We start from the raw sequence: 21,444 nt of genomic DNA on the forward strand, positions 1-21,444 counted from the left end.
AAATACAAAATACTTAATATAAAGAAATCAGTAATCAACTTCTGTGTACAGACTTACTTTACTAAAATAACCATTTTTGTAAATAATACTCTGACAACAACATTTAAAAAAAGCCATTACAGTACATAAAATAGCATTAACTGACTTCTGTTTGACACCATCAGAGAGAGTTATTTTAGGTAACATGACAAAAAGTATGTACAAAGCGGGCAGCATTTGAGAAGACTTGTGTCCTGTTTTTGGAGTGAACAAGCTCAGAGGTACACATACACACACGAGAATAAATAATCAAATATACACTTTTAGAGGCTTTTTTCCTTTGGCTTTCTTTCCATTTTGTTTTTTTAAACTTACTACAGGTAAATAAACATCACTATTCATGAGGAGCAGGAGATCTTCCTGAACATCTGCACTGCTCTCAGCCCTGATAACAACACAAATGAGACCATCTGTGTCCCTTTTAGAAAAATGTCTCTCTTCACAAATGACAGATTATCTTCATCTGGCAAAACGTGGCACATTTCATAAGTGCATCTTCCAAAGAAGAAAAAACAAAATTTCTTCAATCAAATTCTTTTGATTGATTCTCTGCAATGTGATCCCCTCTGAAGTTCTTGGTCTTCCAGGGTCGGTACACTGGAAAGTACGTATTGCTGTCAGAAAACCAGGTAAAACATCCCCTTAAATGTGTACTGCTGACACATTGATCCGTTGGAGAGTTGATCCCTTTTTGAAAAACATTCTGTAAAAAAAAAAAAAATGTATAAAAAATTCAATAAAACAATGCTACTATTATCACCACCCCAGCACCACCACTAATACTACTACTACTACTGGTTAGGGCTGGGCAATATGGTTGAAATCATTATCAACTACCAACTCTTCATTTGTGTGTAAAGAAGAAGAAACAGCGGGTATAAAATACATACAAACATGTTGGTTCAGTCATGATGGAGCTGCTCTCTCATTTTGGCTGCGATCTGCTCTCTTTTCTCGCAGTGTCTGTTCAGGTCTTTGACTTCCATGGGCAGCATGCTGTTCCACACCATCAGCACCGACTCACTGCCTAAGAGGAAAGACAAACTCGCACTTTACACCAATGTAGAGAAACTCACACAGCGAGACAACTGTTTTTGTGTGCGACAAACCATGACACTCACCAAACTCAGTCTTGTCTTGTGGGACTCTTCTGCCTAAAACCAGCACCACATTCTTCCAGTTTAGTGTTTCTATTCATGAAAAGAAATTCTGTAATTACTGTCGACGAGACACAGAGGCTTGACACAAAAGCTTGTTTAGATGCAGCATGTTGCTATTGTATTATGTTGTTTTTACTGATTCAGCTTCCATCCTTTTTATTTAAATTAATATTCCTAATCCCTAAGTGTTAGCACTGGTGCATTGTGTATGTATTTAAAGAAAAGAAACAGGTCTGCTGCTTCTTTATGAACTCAGTAAAAAGTAAAAAAGACATCTTGATCTTTTGATCTTGAAGTTTGCAAAATGCAAACAAAATGACTGAATAACTGAGCAGGAAACATAATTTCTCCAGTTAAGAGGCACCTGAGCTGCCTAATGTCCTGTGATTATCAGCAGCGCATATGAAACAACATATATACATTACATACACACGCTAATTAGGCAATTATATGAGTAAAGATTATATTAGGTAGCAAAATCCCTCATATATATATATATATATATCTCCAATGAGATCATTTAGTATATATGGGGTAAGTTTCTGTCACAATACGTATGTCTCTCAACAACAACACGTCTACACACAGACAGATAAGACAAAATATCGCAGTGACTTGTATATGTGGCACCATGTTGGCATGACAAACATAAATACATGCAAAAATAATTAAATAAATAAGTTAAAGTTAAGCACTCACCTATGAGTGCAGAGGCGATGCAGCGGACAGAAACGCAGCAGGGGCCGATGATCTGCAGCGTCTGGTGTTTGGAGAGCTCCAGCAGTAGCAGATGGCCCCCTCTAGTGCCGATCCAGAGAGTTGCAGCACTCTGCACCAGCAGGGCCTTCACTCTGGCCCAGGAGGGCGCTGCCTCAGTGGGCAGCTCCACCTCGCTGCCCTGCCTGCCTCTGCAACCAGAGTCATGTCTGCAGGGAGAGGACTGAGTCATTAACATACAGCTGCAGTCACGTGGAAAACACCTGAATCTCCTAAATGTCAGATTCTGGAAGGCTGTAAGACTGTTACAGCACACTATGGACTAAATAGGGTCTACTATATCCTATACTATAGGGACATACTGTTACTGTCTATCTGAGGCACCGAAATATGTTTGATTTTAGATACATTTTTCTTTTGAAGTTAACACTGTGTTTGTGTTGTTTCTGCACTCCAAAGATCACTTAATAGTCAAACAGTTTGTCACATCTTCAAATTTGAGAACAAAAATCAACAGATCTGTACATGGAGCTCATTCTCTCTATTCAGCCACACTGGATATTTTTGATTATGTTAACTACTTGAATCTTTTGTTTATTCAGGTCGGGAAACACTTACTCCAAAAACAACTAAACACAGTTAAACAATACACAGCAACATGAAAGATATTGGTCAATGTGACTGAAAGTTCAACTGTGGAACAAACTTTAATTTACAAGCAGGTAATCACCAGCAGTGCACAGGTCAAAGCCACTGAGCCCTGAAATACATTTAACAAATATGTATGTATGTATGTATGTGTGTGTATGTGTATGTGTATGTGTATGTGTATGTGTGTGTGTGTGTGTGTGTGTGTGTGTGTGTGTGTGTGTGTACCTGATGATCTGAGCACAGTCGATGCAGTCCACCATCCTCTCACTTCTCTTATCCCAAACCTCAACAGTTGTTGTCCCAGCTTTGCTTAGGTAAACGTATTTCTCTACAACCATTCGAGACACACACGCTTCAGCCCCCAACCACCGCTGCTGCCTGAAGGGCACACACACATACACACACAACTGTACTGTTACACCAATGACATATTGACTGCTCTTAACTTTAAACTCATGATTCACTTTAATCCTAATTCTATACATTATTCTCATCTTGTTAGGAAAACCTACATTTATTATGTTTTTTTAATCTCTTCTCCAAACAGCAAAATTTAATTTCATACAAAGACCATTTATAACCTTTTAATACAGGAAACAGTTTTGGTAAGTATCAAAGTACAAATGCTCATTCTTCAGTCCCACCCACTAGTGTTGTAGTACCCAAGACCAGTCTTAAGACCACTTTTTGATGGTCTCGTCTCTAACTCGACCGAATTTGTACTCGGTCTTGTCTCAGTCTCGGACATTAAGGACTCAGGATTTAATTTCAAGACCAGTCAAGACCATAACTTTGGGAATATCAATAAATTGCTTTTGCATTGTCTGATTTATTTGTTAACATCCTAACTTTGATTGGATGTAAAATGTATTGCTTCAAATGCATCCAATAACCAATAACCCAATGAAAAAAAGGGGTGGCTGTGGTAGAGCGGGTTGCCCGTTAATCGTAAGGTTGGCTGTTCAATCAGGCTTGGGCAAGATACCGAACCCCGAATAGCCCCTGGTTCAGCCAGTGTATAAATGTGTGTGAATGCCAGTGTATGAATGTGTGTGAATGTTAGTTGTTTGAGCACAGTGAATGTAGTGTAAAGGCACTATACAAATATGGAGCATTTACATTAATGACTGTCACCCCTCCCTGCTATGGTAAGCATGGAAAAGAAGTGCTGAATAAAGATGCCTATGTTGATTTCAGTGGGTGTTTGGGAATGTGGATCTTTCAGATCATTTCGATTCTATGATCTCGTTCCACAAATTTTATTGTGTGTCATGTGGGGAAATGGTCTTTTATCTTGACTCGGTCTCGCCCTCCCTCAGTCTTGGTCTTGACTTGGTCTTGGTTTGGGCTGTCTTGACTACAACCCTACCACCCAGCTCAACACACAATTTGAGCTGATTTGGACCACTAACCTTGCCTTTCCAAACCTGTTTACCTGCACATTCAACTACAAGCTCCCTCTCATTTCCCTACATGACATGGACTCACTGGAAGATGATTTTTGGTCTCGTGTCAATGGTTTTGCAGACGTCGTAGTCAGCCGTGAAGGAGAGGATCTTGGTCCCACAGCCAGCCCACACAGACCTGCTGTCCATCAAATGCATGGACTGGCTGAGACACATGACAGGCGTGTTGACGTTTCCCACAGTGAGAGTTTTAACTGGCTGACCGTTCTCCTGCTGGAAAGAGGAGAACAAGAGGAAAATGAAGGTCCAAATTGCTGCTGGATACAGTGTTGTACATGGGAGAATGATATGAGAGTAACAACTGAGCAAAATGAAAGAACATTAAACAGCGATTAAACAAAAATTAATAAAACTATTTTTAAAAAAAAATAATAATTTAAATGATTTAATATCTAATATTTACCTCGAGTACAGAGTCCTCATAAATAGTGAGAATTCCATCAGCTGTCCCAACCAGCAAGTAACTCTTTCTTTGGCTGAAAAGTAATGGAAAACAATAAAAGGTGCTATTTAAAAAAAGTTGAAGATTCAGCATAATGATCTGTTTTACATGTGCACATACCGTAATAAGTCATTTGAGGATCCAGAAGACTTGGTGACTACAGTGGTGACACTCTAATGTAATTGCCTGAACTTCTAACCATTGCCTAACAATATTAATAATCATTCACCGTTTCAGGCAGGAATATCTAAAACTATTTGCTGGATTAAAAATTTGCTGTATGCAGTACATTCATCGTATGTAGAATCTGAAATCTAATGTTTGTGTGATGCCTGATTTGTTCTAGTCTTGTTTTTGCTGCACAAAAAATATAGAAATCTTACAGGCAGATTACCAATAATTTCAATTTCATAAGGCACTTTAGCTGAAAGAGCTTGAGATCCACGAGTATAGCGTTGTTTCCTCTTACATTTGATATCTTTTGCATGTTCTTTTACTATTACTATTATTATTTTGTCTTTTATGTATATATTGTTTTTATCCTTAACCTTTTTCTTTTCCTTATACTAATTATTAACATTTTACTATTATTACACTCTTTATATTGAGCTGTGAGATTGTTTAGTGTTTTCCTTTCTCATTGTTCCTTTCCTCTCCTCGAGTGTTCATTCAAGGCTGGGAGACAATCTCTGTTCCCCAAAACATAGAAACCTAGACTGTGTAAATGATTATGCATCCCTTTGCTCTGGGCCAGACGCCCAAAGCTGCCCTAAGCAGCAGGTCTCTGGACCAGCTGATTTTCTGTTGTGGTTCTTCTCTGTCATTCTCTTTTTATTAATACATTCTTCAAAGACAACAGTTGGTTGTTACTAAATTATTTGCTTAATCCCTCCAAAGCAATATACAATTTACACAATATAGAGTACATTTTTTGTGTTTTTACAGACACTTACGTGCGACGAGTGTGTGCATGAAAGTACAGTGAGGTGACAGCATCCGTGACATTCGCCAGGTGGTGCCAAGTAGACGTGTCCTGAGTACTGATGACCACTAAGGAGCCAGATTGGGTGCCAGCCACCAGCCAATCACAGGTCTCATTTGGGATTTGGACAGTCACAAGACACAAAACGGGGCTGGTGTCAATCTCCTGTAGAAGAATCAGAACCAATTCGTAAACATAAAGTATGAGCTGGAAAAGCAAACAAGTTGCAATAAAAACACACTCAAAGAGTTGAACAATTAATAATAAATGTGAAGACTTGGTGGACTGCAAAGAAAAACAAAAAAATATTGTGTGTCTGAATTCATGTCTGTCTTCAGTATCTCTGTGGTAGGTGGTTTCCTGCAAACACCATGACTTCACAAACTTTTAGCACGAGAGATCCTACTAGGATTCAAATAGCATCTACCAATCATAGGTCTCTATTAGTGCTTCACTGATACATCAGTGAGATGAGTAAATCTAGAAAGGTTAGTACCATACTTATTCACAGCTAAACAACATTTGAGCGTATTACACATTTCTATTAAAATATATATTTTCAATATGAAAATGTATTATAGTTACAATACGTCTGTGATGAAACAGGTTTGACTAGTCACGAACTTTAATGCCAAATATATAAGCAAAGGGAAACAATGCACATGTGACATGATGACACGATTATAAATTTAAAGAGCTGTTTGTACTTAACGCCCATAGATGGCACCTTATACATGGTCACATCTCTTATATTGCTTGCACATTCATATGGCTGCTATGTTCACAGAATAAATGGTTAGTGGCTCACAGTGACGTGCAAGGATTTACATCTTGGTCCTTACGTGCGTTGAATTTAAAACCAAACAAAAAGGTAAATCAAGATAATATTCAGTCCTGACATTCAGTGATGTTGGTACCTGTGTAGTAGCTGTGTTGGTGTCCAGGTCCACGGCTGTGATGAAGCCATGTTTCTGGGTGCTGCTGCCTCCACCCAGCCAGGCTCTGTGGCTGTTGGAGGGCCCGTCACTGCCACAGCTCAATGTGAAGCACTCAGCATTGAACGCCCCTGAAACCACCAGCTCCCTCATCAGGCACAACATCTCCCCTGAATTCAGCCTGTCAAACACCTGCACACATTACAGAAGACAAATACTTGTTGACTGTGTGTTACATGTGCTCTGAAATCATGAAGCATGCTCTAATTAAAGCCACTATTTGTCTTGCTGCATTTTTTTTATAGTCCCACTGGGGGTGTTCCACTGTAGCTTGTCTTTACACTGCTCTGCCTTCTCTAACTTTCTCTAACAAATTAAAACACCAGCACTCTCTAAACACAGTCACACAGTCTTCAGGTCCTAACCTGTGCAGAAGTAGGCCGACCCTGAGGGCTTTCTCTCAAACAGTCCTTCATGAGTGCCTGGAAGCCCGGCCAAGGTGAGCAACCGTAGTGTTTTACTGGATCTGTGTACAAGACAGTGAACATGTCAGTAATTGTTCTCTGATTTAACTTCAATCTGTACATAAATGTTAAACAAGAGATCATATCTATGGCATTCATAACTTTGAACATGACAAATTTTCTTACATAAAACAAGAACAATAAATTCAATTTAACTGAAATCACCAAACGCCTTCTTCTCAGGAAAGAATTTATGTATTGTATACTTTAGAAATGAAATTTAAGTATCTGGCAAACAGCAGCTTACATCAAAACATGTAGCAATAATGTACAGTAACAAGAGTTGATTTCAGGTTACAGAGACTTTCTTCAACTAATGTTTACGCTTTCAGAAAGAACTCTTTAATTATTACCTGGCAGTTTTCCCTGCACTGCAACCTCATCAAACTCACTGGGGAACTTCATGCCGTCAGAGATGCGCTCACCACAGGTCAGGAGGTCGTAGAGTAGCAGGCCGAATGAGAACACATCAGCCTGCTGGTTATAGATCACATTACCTCGGGCCACCTCTGGTGCTCGGAAACCTGCCAGATATACAGCAATCAAGTTATACATATTGTAAACATACACTAGAACTTAAACAGTAGTCCTGTTTAGTCGGGGGGAATTTAAATTTAATTGAAAACTATGTAAGAATAAGCAAATCAACAGAATGACAGCTCTTCACATATTCAGCTCAGAAGTTTAATGAGCAGGATGACCTTAAATGTAATAATCTAATGTAATGAACTGAGCCATATTGACACGCTATCAGAATGTATCAAGGATACTGATAACCACATGCCTAGTTAAACAGTGACATGACAGAAATCCTGGTTATCAGGGGAAAGACTAACAGACCAGAAATCTCTTTTAAATTGTCAAAATTGTAGTATCAGTAGTAAAAGTATCACACAAGTCAAAAACATTACCATCACAGACATTGTCATCCTGGACACTGACCTCACTTTCCAGAGCAACATAAACAGCACAGTTAAAAGCGTATTTTATCATTTAAGAAATACTGCAACGGTGAGAAGCTTTTTATTCCAGGAGGACGGTGAAAACATTGCGCATGTTTTTTTATTTCAGCTAGACTACTGTAAGGTGCAGCTCAAAGGAACAGCTAAATAAACATGTCGGTCGACTGCAGTTACTCCAGTATGCAGCTGCTAGAGTTTTGGAAAAAGGAAATACAACCATTTAACACATGTACTGAGATCATTACAATGGCTCCAGGTATATTTTAGAATTGATTTTAAAATTTAAATAATTGTTTTTAAGGCCCTACATGGTCTGGCACTTCAATATCTATTCAGGTATGGAACAGGCTTGGTTTGGCCAGGTCTCCACAAAAATGGTGAAACTGCCTTAAGCTTTTACGCTCCAAGCCGCAGGAACTTCCTACCCATCATGTTAGGTGTGCCCCAATGCTATCATTGTTTAAGTCTGGTTTTCTTAACTAATATTTTATTTTATTCTTACTTATTCATTGGTATTAACTCACATCTCTTATTATTTGTATTGGTGAACTGTTGGTCTTAATTATCATTTGATTCTTAATTTTTTTTAATGGTTTTAATTAATGTCTTATTATTTTTTTAGTGGTCAGTTGCTGGATTTAATTGTTTTGTATTATTTAATAATTTTTAATCCAACTTTCCTAATGGTTTATCTTATGTCTTATCCATGTGTCTGTTTTATTATTTTTTATTAATTTTTTATAATTATTTCTATTTTATCTTTATACTATCCACATCCACGTTTCTATGTCTGCAACATCCGTGGAAGCTCCTGCTCAGTGCAGTGATTCCACCTGGAATGAAATGTGCTACATAAATAAAGTTTTGCTTGCTTGCTAATAAGGATGTTTAATGTTTGAGGAGGCGTCTAACCTGGAGTGCCCTCTGAGCTCCTCACTCCCATGCTGCAGCAGTACTGGGCGATGCCATAGTCTGTAATCTTGGCGATGATCTCAGAGTCAGTCTTCAGGTTGAACAGAAGGACGTTGTGGGGCTTAAGATCCCGATAGATGATCATGGCTGAGTGAAGGTACCTGATCACACAGATTTAAAAAAAATATATCAAAATTTTCACACTGTAGTTTTCAAATTTGAATCTGATTTGAATTGATTGAAGATCTGTTTTTGTTTTAAATTAGTCAATATCCTAATAAGAGTCCTAATGTTAATTTTGGTTAATGTTTGTCAGGATTGTGAAGACAGTAGCTCTGAACTTAGCTTACATCAAAATTACACTGTTTTGTATCATATTATAATTTGGGTTACACAAGACTTTCCAAAACTTTTGTGCAATGCCCAAACTCTTTGAGGAAATAATCAACTAACTTTCCAATAGTTCAATTTATTCTAAAGGAAAATTATACTGGACAGGCTAAACAAGACAAGGAATGTGAATCAATCCCTAACTTTCTACCTGAGTCCATCGGCCACCTGCAGGGCGATTCTGTGCTGGAGCTTTCGGTTGAGGCCGCCGTTCTCATGTTCAAATAGGGAGTCCAGTGAGCCTCGCAGAGCCAGCTCCATCACCAGGACATGCGGAGCTGTGCCGGCTGCCAGCAGACCTACCAGGCTGGGGTGACAGAGGCGACCCAACACCACCAACTCCTGGAGAAAAACAAACAATGAAAAGAAGTGAAGTAAGTGATTTTAGCAGTAAACTACAGGTTGGAAACATCTGGTGTCCAGAAAAATCACCACTTTGATTTCTATAATATTATAATAATACAATACAAACAATATGCAAGTAAAAAAAATATTTCAGTGACTGCTGAGGTCTTGAGCAAGGCACTTGAGCAATGCACTGTTTCAGTTGTACCTGTCTGAGGAGTCTGTAGATGTAAAGCTCAGATGCATGCTTGTTGAATATTTTCACAGCTACTTCTTCATTTTTGTAGACACCTCGATAGACAGTCCCAAAGCCACCGTCCCCTGTAAACAAAATATGTAATATATTTATAGGTTTCATTTAACTAGCCACAAGCATAGAGCAATAACAGAAACATCAGAGAGGAAACAATGGAGATTATGGTCTTGTAACTTTATATCAAAACAGTTATTTAAAAAACATAAACACAGAAATTATACTGTGTGGGAATGACATTGGCGCACCCAGTCGGTTCTCTTTAGACATATCTACAGCCAGTTCTTCACTGTCCAGTATTGTTCCTGCAGGCTGGTCACTCAGTACCAAGTCAGGAGCAATCTGAGAGATTGGAAGTGTGCAGCGGGAGTCCTCCGGTTTCACCAGCAGAAAATCTATGATCAGTAATGTAATCATCAACATAATAGATGTTAGATAATCAGAACCATGCATGTGGAATGATTAAAGTAAGGTGCTTCTTAATACTTTTAGAAACCAAACACAATGTGCTTTGCCCAGTTTTTATGTATTAAAAGAAAGAACATTCTTGAATTCATAATGCCAAAACGGGTTGTTTTTTGGTGTGATTTATGTACCGTTGTCAAAGCAGGTAAACAGGTCCTCAAGCAGACTCTTGCTCCACTCCTGCCCGTCCTCAAAGCTGTAGAGAGCCCACTTCTTCACCAGAGCCTCACCACTGCCGTGCATGTCAGTGTTCAGCAGGCCAGGAAACCATTCCTCCAGCAGGGAGTCGATGTGATCCACCACCTGACCCAGCAGCACCCGACCTGGCGGGAGAGAGACAAAACGTTTAACAATGCACCAGTGATGGTCATCATCACTGACATGATCACTACTAGCAACAGAATAGTAACTTCTTCTGTGAGAGTGCACTGGTACAAGCATTGTGATACAATCTTTTGCAATACTGTCAATACACTGGCATGGCATATTGCTATTTATAGTCATTTATTTATTTGGGTTTACATATTCTCTGTTAACTTTAATCTGTGCTCACTAAGAATATGTAAAACACTCAGTTGTCTATAATATGATTAAAACTGAAGGAGCTTCATCGTGTGTCGTTCACTGTGGTCAATTAAACAGGATAGTTTCTAGATATTTAGAGTTTTTAAACAATGGCACCTTTGCGTGAAGAGGGCACAGTTATCTTCACAAAGCTGGAGGGGTTCTCCTCCACTGAGGCAGCCTCCACTAGACAGTAGGCCTCTGGGGACCAGCTCAAGTACACGCCTCTCCTCCAGTAGATTCGGTTGGGTCGCAACACTTTTTCTTGATAACACACACAGCAAGATAATTCATTTAGTAAATCACTGGGTACTGTCTTTGAATTTGTAGTGGCAGCACCCTTGATGAAACAGTGACTGTGTCTGCTATACGTTCAGTTTACCTCGTCCACACAGTAAGTAAGAAGAAAACTCCAGTAAGCGACTGATCTGACGAGACCAGTAATCCATGGGGAAGTATGGCATCTCATACAGACGCACAATCAACTCTGAGTTCTCACAGTGAGGGAGCTCAATCACCGGTCTGTGTTCGGACAAGCTGTAAAGAAAGAGTGGTTAGAGACAGTGAAATATTTTGATATGTTAATTAACTTATTTGGTCTCTCTACAGTGGCACAAAGCAAAAACACAGACATCTGTAGCTGCAAATTTAAACAAACCTGCTGGGTACCAGAAGCTGGTCGTCGCCGAACGGTACAGCAATCTGAAACTTCTCGAGCAGTTTGAAGAACTGTGTCAGGTGGCTTTTGGGGAAACATTTGGTCTCGAACAGAAACTTCTCCACCACTGAGCGCTGAACAACTCCTTTAGGATGCTCCCAGAAGCCACAGCTCTTAAATGTCATTTTCTAAACAGAGAACAGACAACACCTGCATCTGTGCACAGATCTTGAACAATCATGTAGGAGTGTGAACATATGTGTGATTGTCACTGTGTGTTTAGATGAGGCTACCTGAGAGATGATGTTGCACAACCACTGTGGGTCGATGAAGTAGAGCTCTTGGAGCTGAAGTGCAGGATCATCAAAGTGCAGTAAAACCCCTTCAGGGTCAGAGGAAGAAAAAAAGGCATGGCCAGATATATTTTTGATCCTTGAGACAATATTTAAAACATTAAAGTAATCATGAAATTTCAGTGTGTTGTTAAATTTATACAATCACACATCTCAGAGGCATCCTGTTCTCTGCCTGCTGCATGTACCACTGCATAATTAAATTAAGGAGGTACGGCTGTGAGTCAAAGGTATCCAGGTTATACTGCAGGGTTTTGTCAGCAAGACTAAACAGTATATTATAGTATGTTGTGATGTTAAGATGGAGAGCTGAGTGATATTGATTAATTATGATATTACAAATTAAGATAAAATCAAGATCATCTATTTCTTTTTTTTTTTTTAAGTTTAAGGCCTATTTGATGTTGAATGTAGCAGGTTTTCTTTAAAGCAGCCCTGACCCAGACTGACCGGCTTCGCTGAGGAAGTGGACAGCATGGAGCAGCTCAGAATCCTCCAGCTGCAGCTGACTCTCCTGGATGAGCTGCAGCAGCTCCTGGTGCCTGAGAACAGGGAACTCTGGGGGAACCCTTGTTCTCTCCTGCAGAACCCGGCGCTCCAGCTCCACGTAGCTGTCTGGAACCAGCTGGCCCATCACAGGCTGGTCCTGGATCTGTGAATGGGAAGGGGAAGGGGATGAGAACGTGACGGCAGAGGAGAGGAGTCTGAGCAAAAGAAATCTGCTGTTTGTGTCCTTTTACCTTGAAGCTGGTGACTTCTCTGCTGATGGCCTTGCGAAGTTTGGTCATGGTGTCCGAGTCCTCGCAGACGGAGACCATGTGGTAGTCTCTGATGGCAGGGAAGCCTTGGTGGTTCAGCAACTCCTCTCTAATCTTGGTCAGGCAGGCCTGAAGTTGCAGGTCCTCGCTCACATCTGTGTGGGTTCCCACCAGGATTACTGGGGAAAGAGGAGCCACGGCCTGAAGCAAAGACAAGAGCATGGATTTTTCAAAAGATGGAAAAAAAATCTAAAACACAATTTACACAATACACAAGTCAGCTGTGAATTACAAAACCTCTTTCTCTTAAAGCTAGGGTAGGCAAGTTATTTTATATCAGAAGACTTCAGACAAATAAACGCACGTCTCGATTAAATGCCTGGTCTGGTTTTTATAGAAGTTCTTTGGATCTCTTGAACCCCGCCAGGTCACCCACTTTAGCTGCTTCTAGGCTGCTTAGATTGTTAATACAAATATTCATTTTTAAAGGTATGATCAATATGTCAGTATGGGCATGCTACACGTCCTTAGATCAGCTAGATTCTCCACATTTCAATCGTTCAGTTCATTTAATGGAAACAACAAGCCCCAAAGTCAATTTTTTTTTGGTTTACCGGTATACCGGCATGGTTAGACGGGAAAAAAAGGAAAAGGGAAAAAAAGTGCCGACTCACGTTACCTTTGAAGCGCTCGTTAAGTCCCAATGTGTCCGTTCCTTGATTATTTATATTCCTTTAGACCGTAAGGGTCCACCGATCAAAAGAATCAAAACAGCTTTTCATAAAAATGAATCCAAGTTGTGAATACTGTCATGTGAAATCTATTGCTCTGCTAACTTCTGCCCCACTTTTCTCTTCCTGCACCCTGTTGTTGGGTATGTTTGTTTTCATTACGTTGCTGCCTACAAAATAAAATTGCATAAGCCGTCTGTCGGAGGTAGATCAAATGAATGATGTGTATTTGCTATATTTATACATGTAATATTCATACTGTTTGAAATAAATAAACTGTTTCATAGTAGCCTATTTCAGTTTTGTGCAAGAGCAATTAAAGGCCTGTCCCATATGGACGCCTGTCCCAAATATAGGTAGGGTCAATTTATTTTTGTGATAAATTGCCTATCCCAGCTTCAATGAACAAGTTGTCTTGTGAATCTTTGGTGTATGACTCACTTTGATGTTAAAGAGCCAGGGTTTGAGGGCATCCACCTGACTGGCTCCTTTGCTAAGGTTGTATACCACCAGGTAGATAGCTCTGGAAGTTAGGAATTGAGAGTGAGAGCTGCTGAACTCCTCTCCACCTGTGGGGTAAAGAAGCAGGGAGTGAAACGACATCACACCAGCTGAAGGACACCCACATACCACCCTCAAATGTGTGATATATTTCAATCAGTATATTACATGCATGACTTAAGACTAGTAAGTAATAACTAATTAAGGAATTATGTACCTACACTATCATAATAATCTTGCTTTATTCCTCTTAAGAATAAGTACCTATTGTTGGTGACTTTTGATCTAACTTGTACTGGGACTATTGATAGCTTGCATTTAGAAGCAGAACAACAGAATTCAATCACTTTAGCGCTTTTTAGCACACTTAAATTCCCCATTACCATCTGGTTGGTCAAGAACTCAGGCCAACATTAAGACATGAAAATTTGCTTGCTGTGTTACCTGGCAATTTGTCCCTAAAGCAATGTCAAAAACATGTGTACATTAATTTGTATTTATTTAATGAATCCATTTTAACGTCATATGTGGGCCAACCTGAGAAGTCCCAGACGTTAAGCACCATTTTCCTCTTGTCCCGTTCCCTGATGATCCAGTCCCGGACGTCAATGCCAACAGCGGTCCGCTTGGAGTTCAACTGGGAACGCTTTAGCTTCATCAGCTGCTGGATCAGGGTGGTTTTCCCGCTGCCTGCATTACCCACCACAATGAGCTTCATCCGGTAGTACGGCACCGCCTTCTTAAGCCGCTGCTGCAGGAACCTTGGAGAGAGGGTGGAGGAAAGGTATAGTTTGTTCATTGTAAGACTTATTTTATTGTTTTCTTCTACAAATTCAAGACTGAGTGATCGTAAACTGTAGTGAAAATAGCACATATTATGGGGTACTGTTCAAAGAGCATTTAATATTAATATCTCTACAAAAAACACCTCAGCTTTGTAAAGCCCCTGACCTGACAATGTCTTTGGTCTTGTTGCCAATGAGTTTGAAGTCCAGCTGGAGGCGAAGACCATCCAGCGGCAGGTCCCACAGTCGGCTCAGTTTCCCCATCTCATCAGGGAAGGACCGCAGGTTAGCGTTACGACTCACATCCAGGGAGGTCAGGCCTTCCAACAGGCCGATCTGTGGAGGGATCTGAATAGAGATGATACAACCATCAAAGGTATATTTTTGCAGGCTCATTGACACCAGGATATATTGCACAGCATTTCATTCATAACATTCATTAATTTGATACTGATTATTAATGGTGTTACAAAAATGAAATAGGGCTCATGATAGCTAAGAAAAATCATGTAAACTTTTTTGGAAGGTAAAGTATTTTTTACCTCAGTGAGCCTGTTTTCACTAAGGTGGAGTTTCTCCAGTCTGGCCCATTTGTAGATCGGCCCACTCAGATCCAGAGCTTTAATACAGTTCTGACTGAACATCAGCTCTCTGAGGTTGCTGGACTCCCAGAATCCCGGGCCAGGCAAAGCAGAAATGCTGTTGGTTCTCATGTCCACTGAACGTAAGCTGGACAAATTGAAGTTTAAGAATTAAGTGTTTGTACTATAAGAGCATCCCTCTTATAGTACAAACACTTAATTCTGAGATTCATTATATATATATTATTCATGAGATCTTTATCATCCAGATAAAAATCAAGCTTTGAGGGTACATTAGCATTAATAGTTCACAAAATTGTATACTGTACATTAGAAATATGGAAATGTGAAAACTAGTATCTGACTTACTTTGGGAGATTAAGTATAGCCTCAGGAATGCAAGTGAAACTGTTGTTTGCTAGCTTCAGTGTTGTGATCTTGGACGGGAGATGTGACAGGGAATCTGGAGAGGACAGCAAAGACTTTCCACGTCACAAAATATGATTGTAGAACAACTACATTTTGGAGAAAAAAAAAATATTTTTCTAAAATTCAACAATGAATAACTCAAGATTATGTTTTGCACCTCAGGCTTCAGATGTAGCTGCAACAACATCTGACAGAGGGATGAGAAGCTAGTACACCACTTTCCTCCCACATAAGTTATTCCCCACTGTTTGTCATCACACCTCTTTGTCAATACAAGCGCCATGGCATTGAATATGATGAGCCTGAAGCTCTGTGTGGAGCCGGGACGTGTTTATACACGTGTTCTGTACTATATGCTGTTGTTGGAAAAGGAGGGATAGGCAGTTCTTTCATTGCTGTTGGTTGTTTGTCAGCAATTGTGTTTGCAAAATTTCCAAGAATATAGTGACAGTTTTAGCAAATATGCCAAAAAGTTATTTTTTTAGAAAAGTCACCTACTGAAACTTTAAATACTGCCAAATGTTTTGATGTTTTGAAATTGTAACCTGTCCATCCGTTTCCACATAATCTTATTCAGGGTCACATGGTGCTTTAATGTGTTTTCCAGAGTACACATTAGGCATATGAAGAAGGCACAATACTTTTCAATTGCAAATTTTAAATCTCATAATCAGTTGATGGTACTCACGGATCTTGTTCATGGAGGCAGTGAAAGTTTCCAGTTTCGGGCAGCCGATCAGGAAGTCTGGAGAAATATTCTCCACGCTGTTCTTGCTAACGTCAAGCAGCTTCACCTCCGGCAGACACAGAGGCACACAAAGCTCGGTTACACTGTTACTGAAAAGAGAAAGGAGAGTTGTCTTCCCTGTTCTGCAATTACATTAAATTTATTCATTTAACTGACTCTTTTATCCAAAGCAACTTACAATTGCTCTATATGAGGTCGCACACCTCTGGAGCAACTAGGGGTTAAGTGTCTTGCTATGGGACACATTGGTGGACATGTCAGAGTGGGGAATCAAACCCTGGTCTTTCACACAAAGGGAATGCGTCTTATCCACTGCTCCATCACTAACCAATTAAACATATGGATGCATGATACTGTCATCCTGTTTTTGCTGAGTAGTCAGATTTGACATGAAGAATACAAAAGGACAAAATCTGTCAATAGAAATGACAAGCATGACGGAGAAGGAGAAGCTAATTATTGTGTTTTTAATCATGTTTATTAGTCTCTTTATTAGGGAGCAGAATATCACAAAATCATGTTGACTGTCTTGAACAAAATTTATCGGAACAGAATTTTGGTGCTGATCTAGGAAATTCTAGGAATTTTGAAGTTTAGAAACTATCGCACTTACTTGAAAAGAAAAACTGTGCACATGTATCCCATGATTAACATTAAATCAAACTTTTTCTACATTAAAATAACAAAGAGGATTGTGTAGCATTGGTAGAGGTGTGAGCTGTCAGTGCTTTCAAGTAATCCATTTCCTTGAATGCCACAGCAGTAATTTGTTTAGAACGGTATCCGAGAAATATATAGATAAAAAATTTTATTGTGTTTGGACAACCGCCAACAATCTAATAATATTGTTGCGCTGATGTGGAAGTTCATGTCAGAATACACTATTTCAAAACCCTTATTCACAACAGAAGTCATTGTACGGCTCATTAATGTGGCCCATTTCAGGAAATACTCTATTATCACTGGAGACATGACCGGCCACATTTCCTTCTTTCTAAAATGCAAATGTTCAGAGAAATATTATTATGTGGTTTTGTTGTTCTCACAGCAACCAAGACATTAGAGCAATGAAAGCAACAAGTGTGAGTGCATTTATTTACTTCCTAACTGCCAGAGTTTGTTCTCAGAACTTTATACCTACCATGTGAGTGGTATATAAAAGCAATGTTGAAGTATGAAAATAACTCTTCACCAACACTTTCCCTGCTCATCTGAGTTTTCAAACCAGCAGCCTACCCTTCCATAATCAGCTCCTCCAGTTGATCCATGGCGCGGCCCAACTCGTGTGGGAATGAGGCGATTTTGTTGAAAGACAGATTGAGCTGCCGCAGTGATGGGCAAGTGACAGAGGGGTCAAAGGTCAGTAGGGGACCCACACAGTTACGAGAGACGTTCAGCATGGTCAGTGAGTGCAGAGACAGCAGCTCCACTGGAAGCGACAGGAGCTGGTTACCCTGCAGGTCCAGTCGAGTCAGACTCTTCAAACTCTGTGCCAAATAAAAAATAAAATAAAACCCTTCTGCGTACATTTCCTCTAATCATGTGATATCTTAGTGATTACACACAGATCTAATGCACTACCTGGCAAAGAGCTGAGGGAAACTCCAACAGACTGTTGTGGCTCAGGTCCAGGCGGAGGAGATGCCCCAGCTGCTGCTGGACGAAGACATCATCCATCAGGCAGGACAGACAGTCCAACTCGTTTCCTGACAGGTCTAGCAGGTGGATCCTCTCCTTCTCTTTTGGCAGAACAGCAGAGTTCTCAGCAGATCCAAGTACTGAGGAGGTGACAAATCATTAGCTGCGATCTGATGGAAGTCCAGGAGTCAAAACTTAGGGAAAGAAGTCATAAGTCAAGAGCCCTACAAACCCTACAACTGTTTTAGCTTGAAGAGTATTTCATTACCATATAAAAGTAAATAATCCCTACTGCTATTATTATTTAATAGTACATGTCAGGACTTAATGTGAAGGTTTTGGTTTTCAGCATTTCCTGTTTTATTCTTGTTTTTGCCCCATGTTTGTTAGTTTTTTATTCACTCCCGGCCGCTGTGTTTTTGTTCTGTGTTCTTGTTTAGGTTTTGTTTGCTAGTAAGGCTTTTGTTCCATGCTCTCTGTTTTGTTTTCCTAGATCCGTCCTTGTGTATGTGTGTGTACCTAACTTATTGTGTTATTTTGTAGTGATCGGTTTCATTTGTTTTTGTCAAGCTTTGTTTCCTGTTGAGTCTGATTAATCCCTAATGTGTTTCACCCGTTCGCTCCTTTCCTGCTCTTTTGCCTTTATTTAATGTGCTCAGCTCTGTTCAGTCTCTCTACAGTGTCTCTGTTACCTGTGTGTTTCTCGGCCATTGGATATTTGGCAATTCTAACAGTTTGGATGTTTGTATTTTCTTTTTTGGATAATTACTGGCTACCTTTGTTGGACAATATCTGCTACCTCTGTTTGGACTATTACCTACTTCCTTTGTTTGGACAAACGGTACAAGTAAGCTCTTACTGACTATTAGCATGTGTCCTACATTTGGGCCCTAAAACTCTGTTTCCCTGCCTTGGCGCTGATCAAATATATATGCCCCCTTTTTCAACTGTTCTATGACAATGAAAGTTACATAACCATAAACATTTTTAAGTCATGTCAAACAGAAAAGCAAAGTTTTTACTTGTACTTTTAGAAAGAGAATAAAATTTAACTAAATTGAATCTGATACCTTTTTGGCTCGAGCCCGTCATTCCATATCTCCTGTGTACATGCTCACTGTGTTCATTCTCAGTTTGACCACTCTAGAAAAGGACAAAAAACCCAGACACCAGAAAGAAGAACTGACAGTGAGGGAACAGGCGTACATTCGGGAGGGATGAACTATTAACTAATAAGAAAGGGATTGAAAGGAAAATAAATCTGACTTAAAAAGCAAAATTTCACTATGCTTAATTTTAATTTCAACAGAACATTAATGAAATGTTTTTACCTCTGCACTGGCATGTCTGTGACGCCCCTGCTTCTTTTTGAAGGACCCGCTCCTTAACTCTTCTGTCGAATTATTATGCAGCTTTGGAGACAGAACCCCTGACAGTGAATCACTCCCTACAAAAGTAAATGTACACAATGTGAGAAGAGGACATTATAATCAGAAGTTAGGGAATCATATTAATTTCAAAGACAAACAGCTATTTTTCTACTGAATGTACCCCTGATTGTGCCCTACATACTGCAAGGTTAGCCCTCACCAACATCTTTACCATCACTCTCCATGTCGTCATTGAAAAATAGGTTGTCGTCCGCTGAGACAAAACTGAAGATGGAGTCGTCGCTCTCTTCAGAAATGTAGCCAGAGGTCAGACAGGGGTCGGCCAGAGATCTAGAAGGACCACTGCTACTCTTGGACTTCTGGAAAGAGCGAATGTACCTCGCCAAACTCATACCTTTACCTTAAAGACAGAACACATTACATGGAAGTTAAGACTTGGCAGCAACTGAAAATTAATTACATATATCAACTGTTTAGTCTAGAAGATGTCAAAGAATTGTTAAATGTGCCCATCATAACTGCCTTTGAGTTACTTGTTCTGTCGAAAGCCCAAAGATTATAATTTTACAGCGTTATAAAAAAGAGACAAGCATCCACTCTTCCTCACTGTTATTGTGACGTAAACTGTATGTTCTGCCTCTTTCAGCCAGTAGGGGGCTGAGCCAGGCAGCGTCCAGACGGCCCAGCCTGAAGCCCCCAAGGCAGAGGGCGCTGTTGTTTATGTCCAGACCCAGACGGCCCAGCAGGAGAATGACTGTGGGTCCGTCGCCCTGCTTCACACTCACAGCCAGAGCCCTGCGGACGTGCTGCTCGTGGGCACCTCGGCTGATCAGGAGCTCCACCAGTTCGAGAGGACCGCCTCTCTCACACACCTGAAAAAAGACAGCACAGAGGCAATGATTGAGACTGAACTAATGATTATCCAAATTATTCATAATAATTATTCTAACAAATGAGTAGGGCTGGGTATTGAAACTGAATTAATTTTTGGTACAGTTTGAAACATGTCATTAGCATTGGGATATTTGTCTTATTAGTAAAGTATTGTTATCGGTACTGAAACTCAAGTACTGTATTTGGCACGGTATCAAACATTTTCTAACTATATGCCTAATATGTCTTATCAAAAGCATGTAAAACATATTATTCAAAATCACATTTTTAATATTAATTATAAAAAAATGAAACACAGAAACTCGGCATATCCTTTCATTGGAGGAGCAGAAACCAGGAAATGTTTAGTGTTTCTACTAAATAAATGACAAACAACCTAATTCTGCCGATTGACTGATTTTCCCATTCAGCATTTTTCTCAAATAGAAGTGTCTGTCCAAAAACTGTCCAAACAAAAGGTGTCTATAATCATGCTCTGTGTAGCTATAGCCTACTTAGGCACAGTGGTGTTTTGAGCAAAATGCTAACTTCGGCATGCTAACATGCTCACATCACAATGCGGATGTTTTACCATCTATGTTTAGCATGCAAGCAACACAGTAATGGACAAACTAAAATTTTGTTTACCTTGCCAGTTATTACAATTCATCCTGAGGGAACATAAATTTATGTACCAAATTTCATGGCAATATGTCCAGTAGTGTCAGACATTTTTAGTCTGGACCAAAGTGGTGGACCATTCATCAAGATCAGATTTTTAGCTATTTCTGTTCTGAACTTTTCTGAGACAATGCTAAAAGAACAAAGACTAACAGGAGTGAAAACACAACTTCCCTTGGTTGGTAAAAGGCAATAAAAACATGACATTAACTACAGGAAGTTTTCTCTAATCCTGGCCTGTGAGGTTTTGTGACCTCTGACCTGGTAGATGAGAGATTCTGTTTTGGTTTTCCTGTTGATGTCTGCGCCCAGCTCGATCAGACACTCAGCTAATGTTGTGTCTCCGTCCTCGCAGGCCTTTTCCAGCATGCTGTAGTGCAGCTTTGAGTCGCACCACATCTTAGAAAGAGCAAGACACACTGACTTTCGGAGCTGACAGTAGACAGAGAGGGAGAAGAGAAAGTTGAAGACTTGGTCACAAAATGAGTTTATTGAATTATTGGGAAGGCA

The 21,444-nt window shown here is 39.9% G+C and overlaps 1 protein-coding gene across 4 annotated transcripts in view; it reads right to left on the reverse strand.

The window, feature by feature from the left end:
* Positions 1 to 39: 39 nt before the first annotated feature.
* Positions 40 to 21,444, reverse strand: part of lrrk2 (leucine-rich repeat kinase 2) — a 40,860-nt gene continuing 19,455 nt past the window's right edge. For 3 of the 4 annotated variants that reach the window (XM_046036917.1, XM_046036918.1, XM_046036916.1), the window contains 34 exons: positions 19,988 to 20,252; positions 19,580 to 19,780; positions 19,321 to 19,436; positions 19,060 to 19,132; positions 17,933 to 18,129; positions 17,588 to 17,838; positions 16,292 to 16,440; positions 15,544 to 15,637; positions 15,136 to 15,322; positions 14,760 to 14,941; positions 14,346 to 14,569; positions 13,749 to 13,876; positions 12,559 to 12,777; positions 12,269 to 12,470; positions 11,759 to 11,847; positions 11,466 to 11,653; positions 11,190 to 11,344; positions 10,925 to 11,071; positions 10,375 to 10,566; positions 10,027 to 10,173; positions 9,734 to 9,846; positions 9,332 to 9,522; positions 8,791 to 8,951; positions 7,270 to 7,440; positions 6,818 to 6,918; positions 6,375 to 6,584; positions 5,429 to 5,622; positions 4,437 to 4,509; positions 4,056 to 4,246; positions 2,793 to 2,945; positions 1,899 to 2,125; positions 1,161 to 1,229; positions 930 to 1,066; positions 40 to 742 (listed from right to left, as the gene is read on the reverse strand). In XM_046036917.1, coding sequence (XP_045892873.1) covers positions 942 to 1,066; positions 1,161 to 1,229; positions 1,899 to 2,125; positions 2,793 to 2,945; positions 4,056 to 4,246; positions 4,437 to 4,509; positions 5,429 to 5,622; positions 6,375 to 6,584; positions 6,818 to 6,918; positions 7,270 to 7,440; positions 8,791 to 8,951; positions 9,332 to 9,522; positions 9,734 to 9,846; positions 10,027 to 10,173; positions 10,375 to 10,566; positions 10,925 to 11,071; positions 11,190 to 11,344; positions 11,466 to 11,653; positions 11,759 to 11,847; positions 12,269 to 12,470; positions 12,559 to 12,777; positions 13,749 to 13,876; positions 14,346 to 14,569; positions 14,760 to 14,941; positions 15,136 to 15,322; positions 15,544 to 15,637; positions 16,292 to 16,440; positions 17,588 to 17,838; positions 17,933 to 18,129; positions 19,060 to 19,132; positions 19,321 to 19,436; positions 19,580 to 19,780; positions 19,988 to 20,252 — 5,385 coding nt within the window. In that variant the 3' untranslated portion in view covers positions 40 to 742; positions 930 to 941. The remainder of the gene's footprint in view (positions 743 to 929; positions 1,067 to 1,160; positions 1,230 to 1,898; positions 2,126 to 2,792; positions 2,946 to 4,055; positions 4,247 to 4,436; positions 4,510 to 5,428; positions 5,623 to 6,374; positions 6,585 to 6,817; positions 6,919 to 7,269; positions 7,441 to 8,790; positions 8,952 to 9,331; positions 9,523 to 9,733; positions 9,847 to 10,026; positions 10,174 to 10,374; positions 10,567 to 10,924; positions 11,072 to 11,189; positions 11,345 to 11,465; positions 11,654 to 11,758; positions 11,848 to 12,268; positions 12,471 to 12,558; positions 12,778 to 13,748; positions 13,877 to 14,345; positions 14,570 to 14,759; positions 14,942 to 15,135; positions 15,323 to 15,543; positions 15,638 to 16,291; positions 16,441 to 17,587; positions 17,839 to 17,932; positions 18,130 to 19,059; positions 19,133 to 19,320; positions 19,437 to 19,579; positions 19,781 to 19,987; positions 20,253 to 21,444) is intronic. The other variant, XM_046036919.1, reaches the window with a different exon arrangement.

This window comes from Micropterus dolomieu, linkage group LG22 (assembly GCF_021292245.1).
Source record: "Micropterus dolomieu isolate WLL.071019.BEF.003 ecotype Adirondacks linkage group LG22, ASM2129224v1, whole genome shotgun sequence".
Taxonomy (NCBI): domain Eukaryota; kingdom Metazoa; phylum Chordata; class Actinopteri; order Centrarchiformes; family Centrarchidae; genus Micropterus; species Micropterus dolomieu.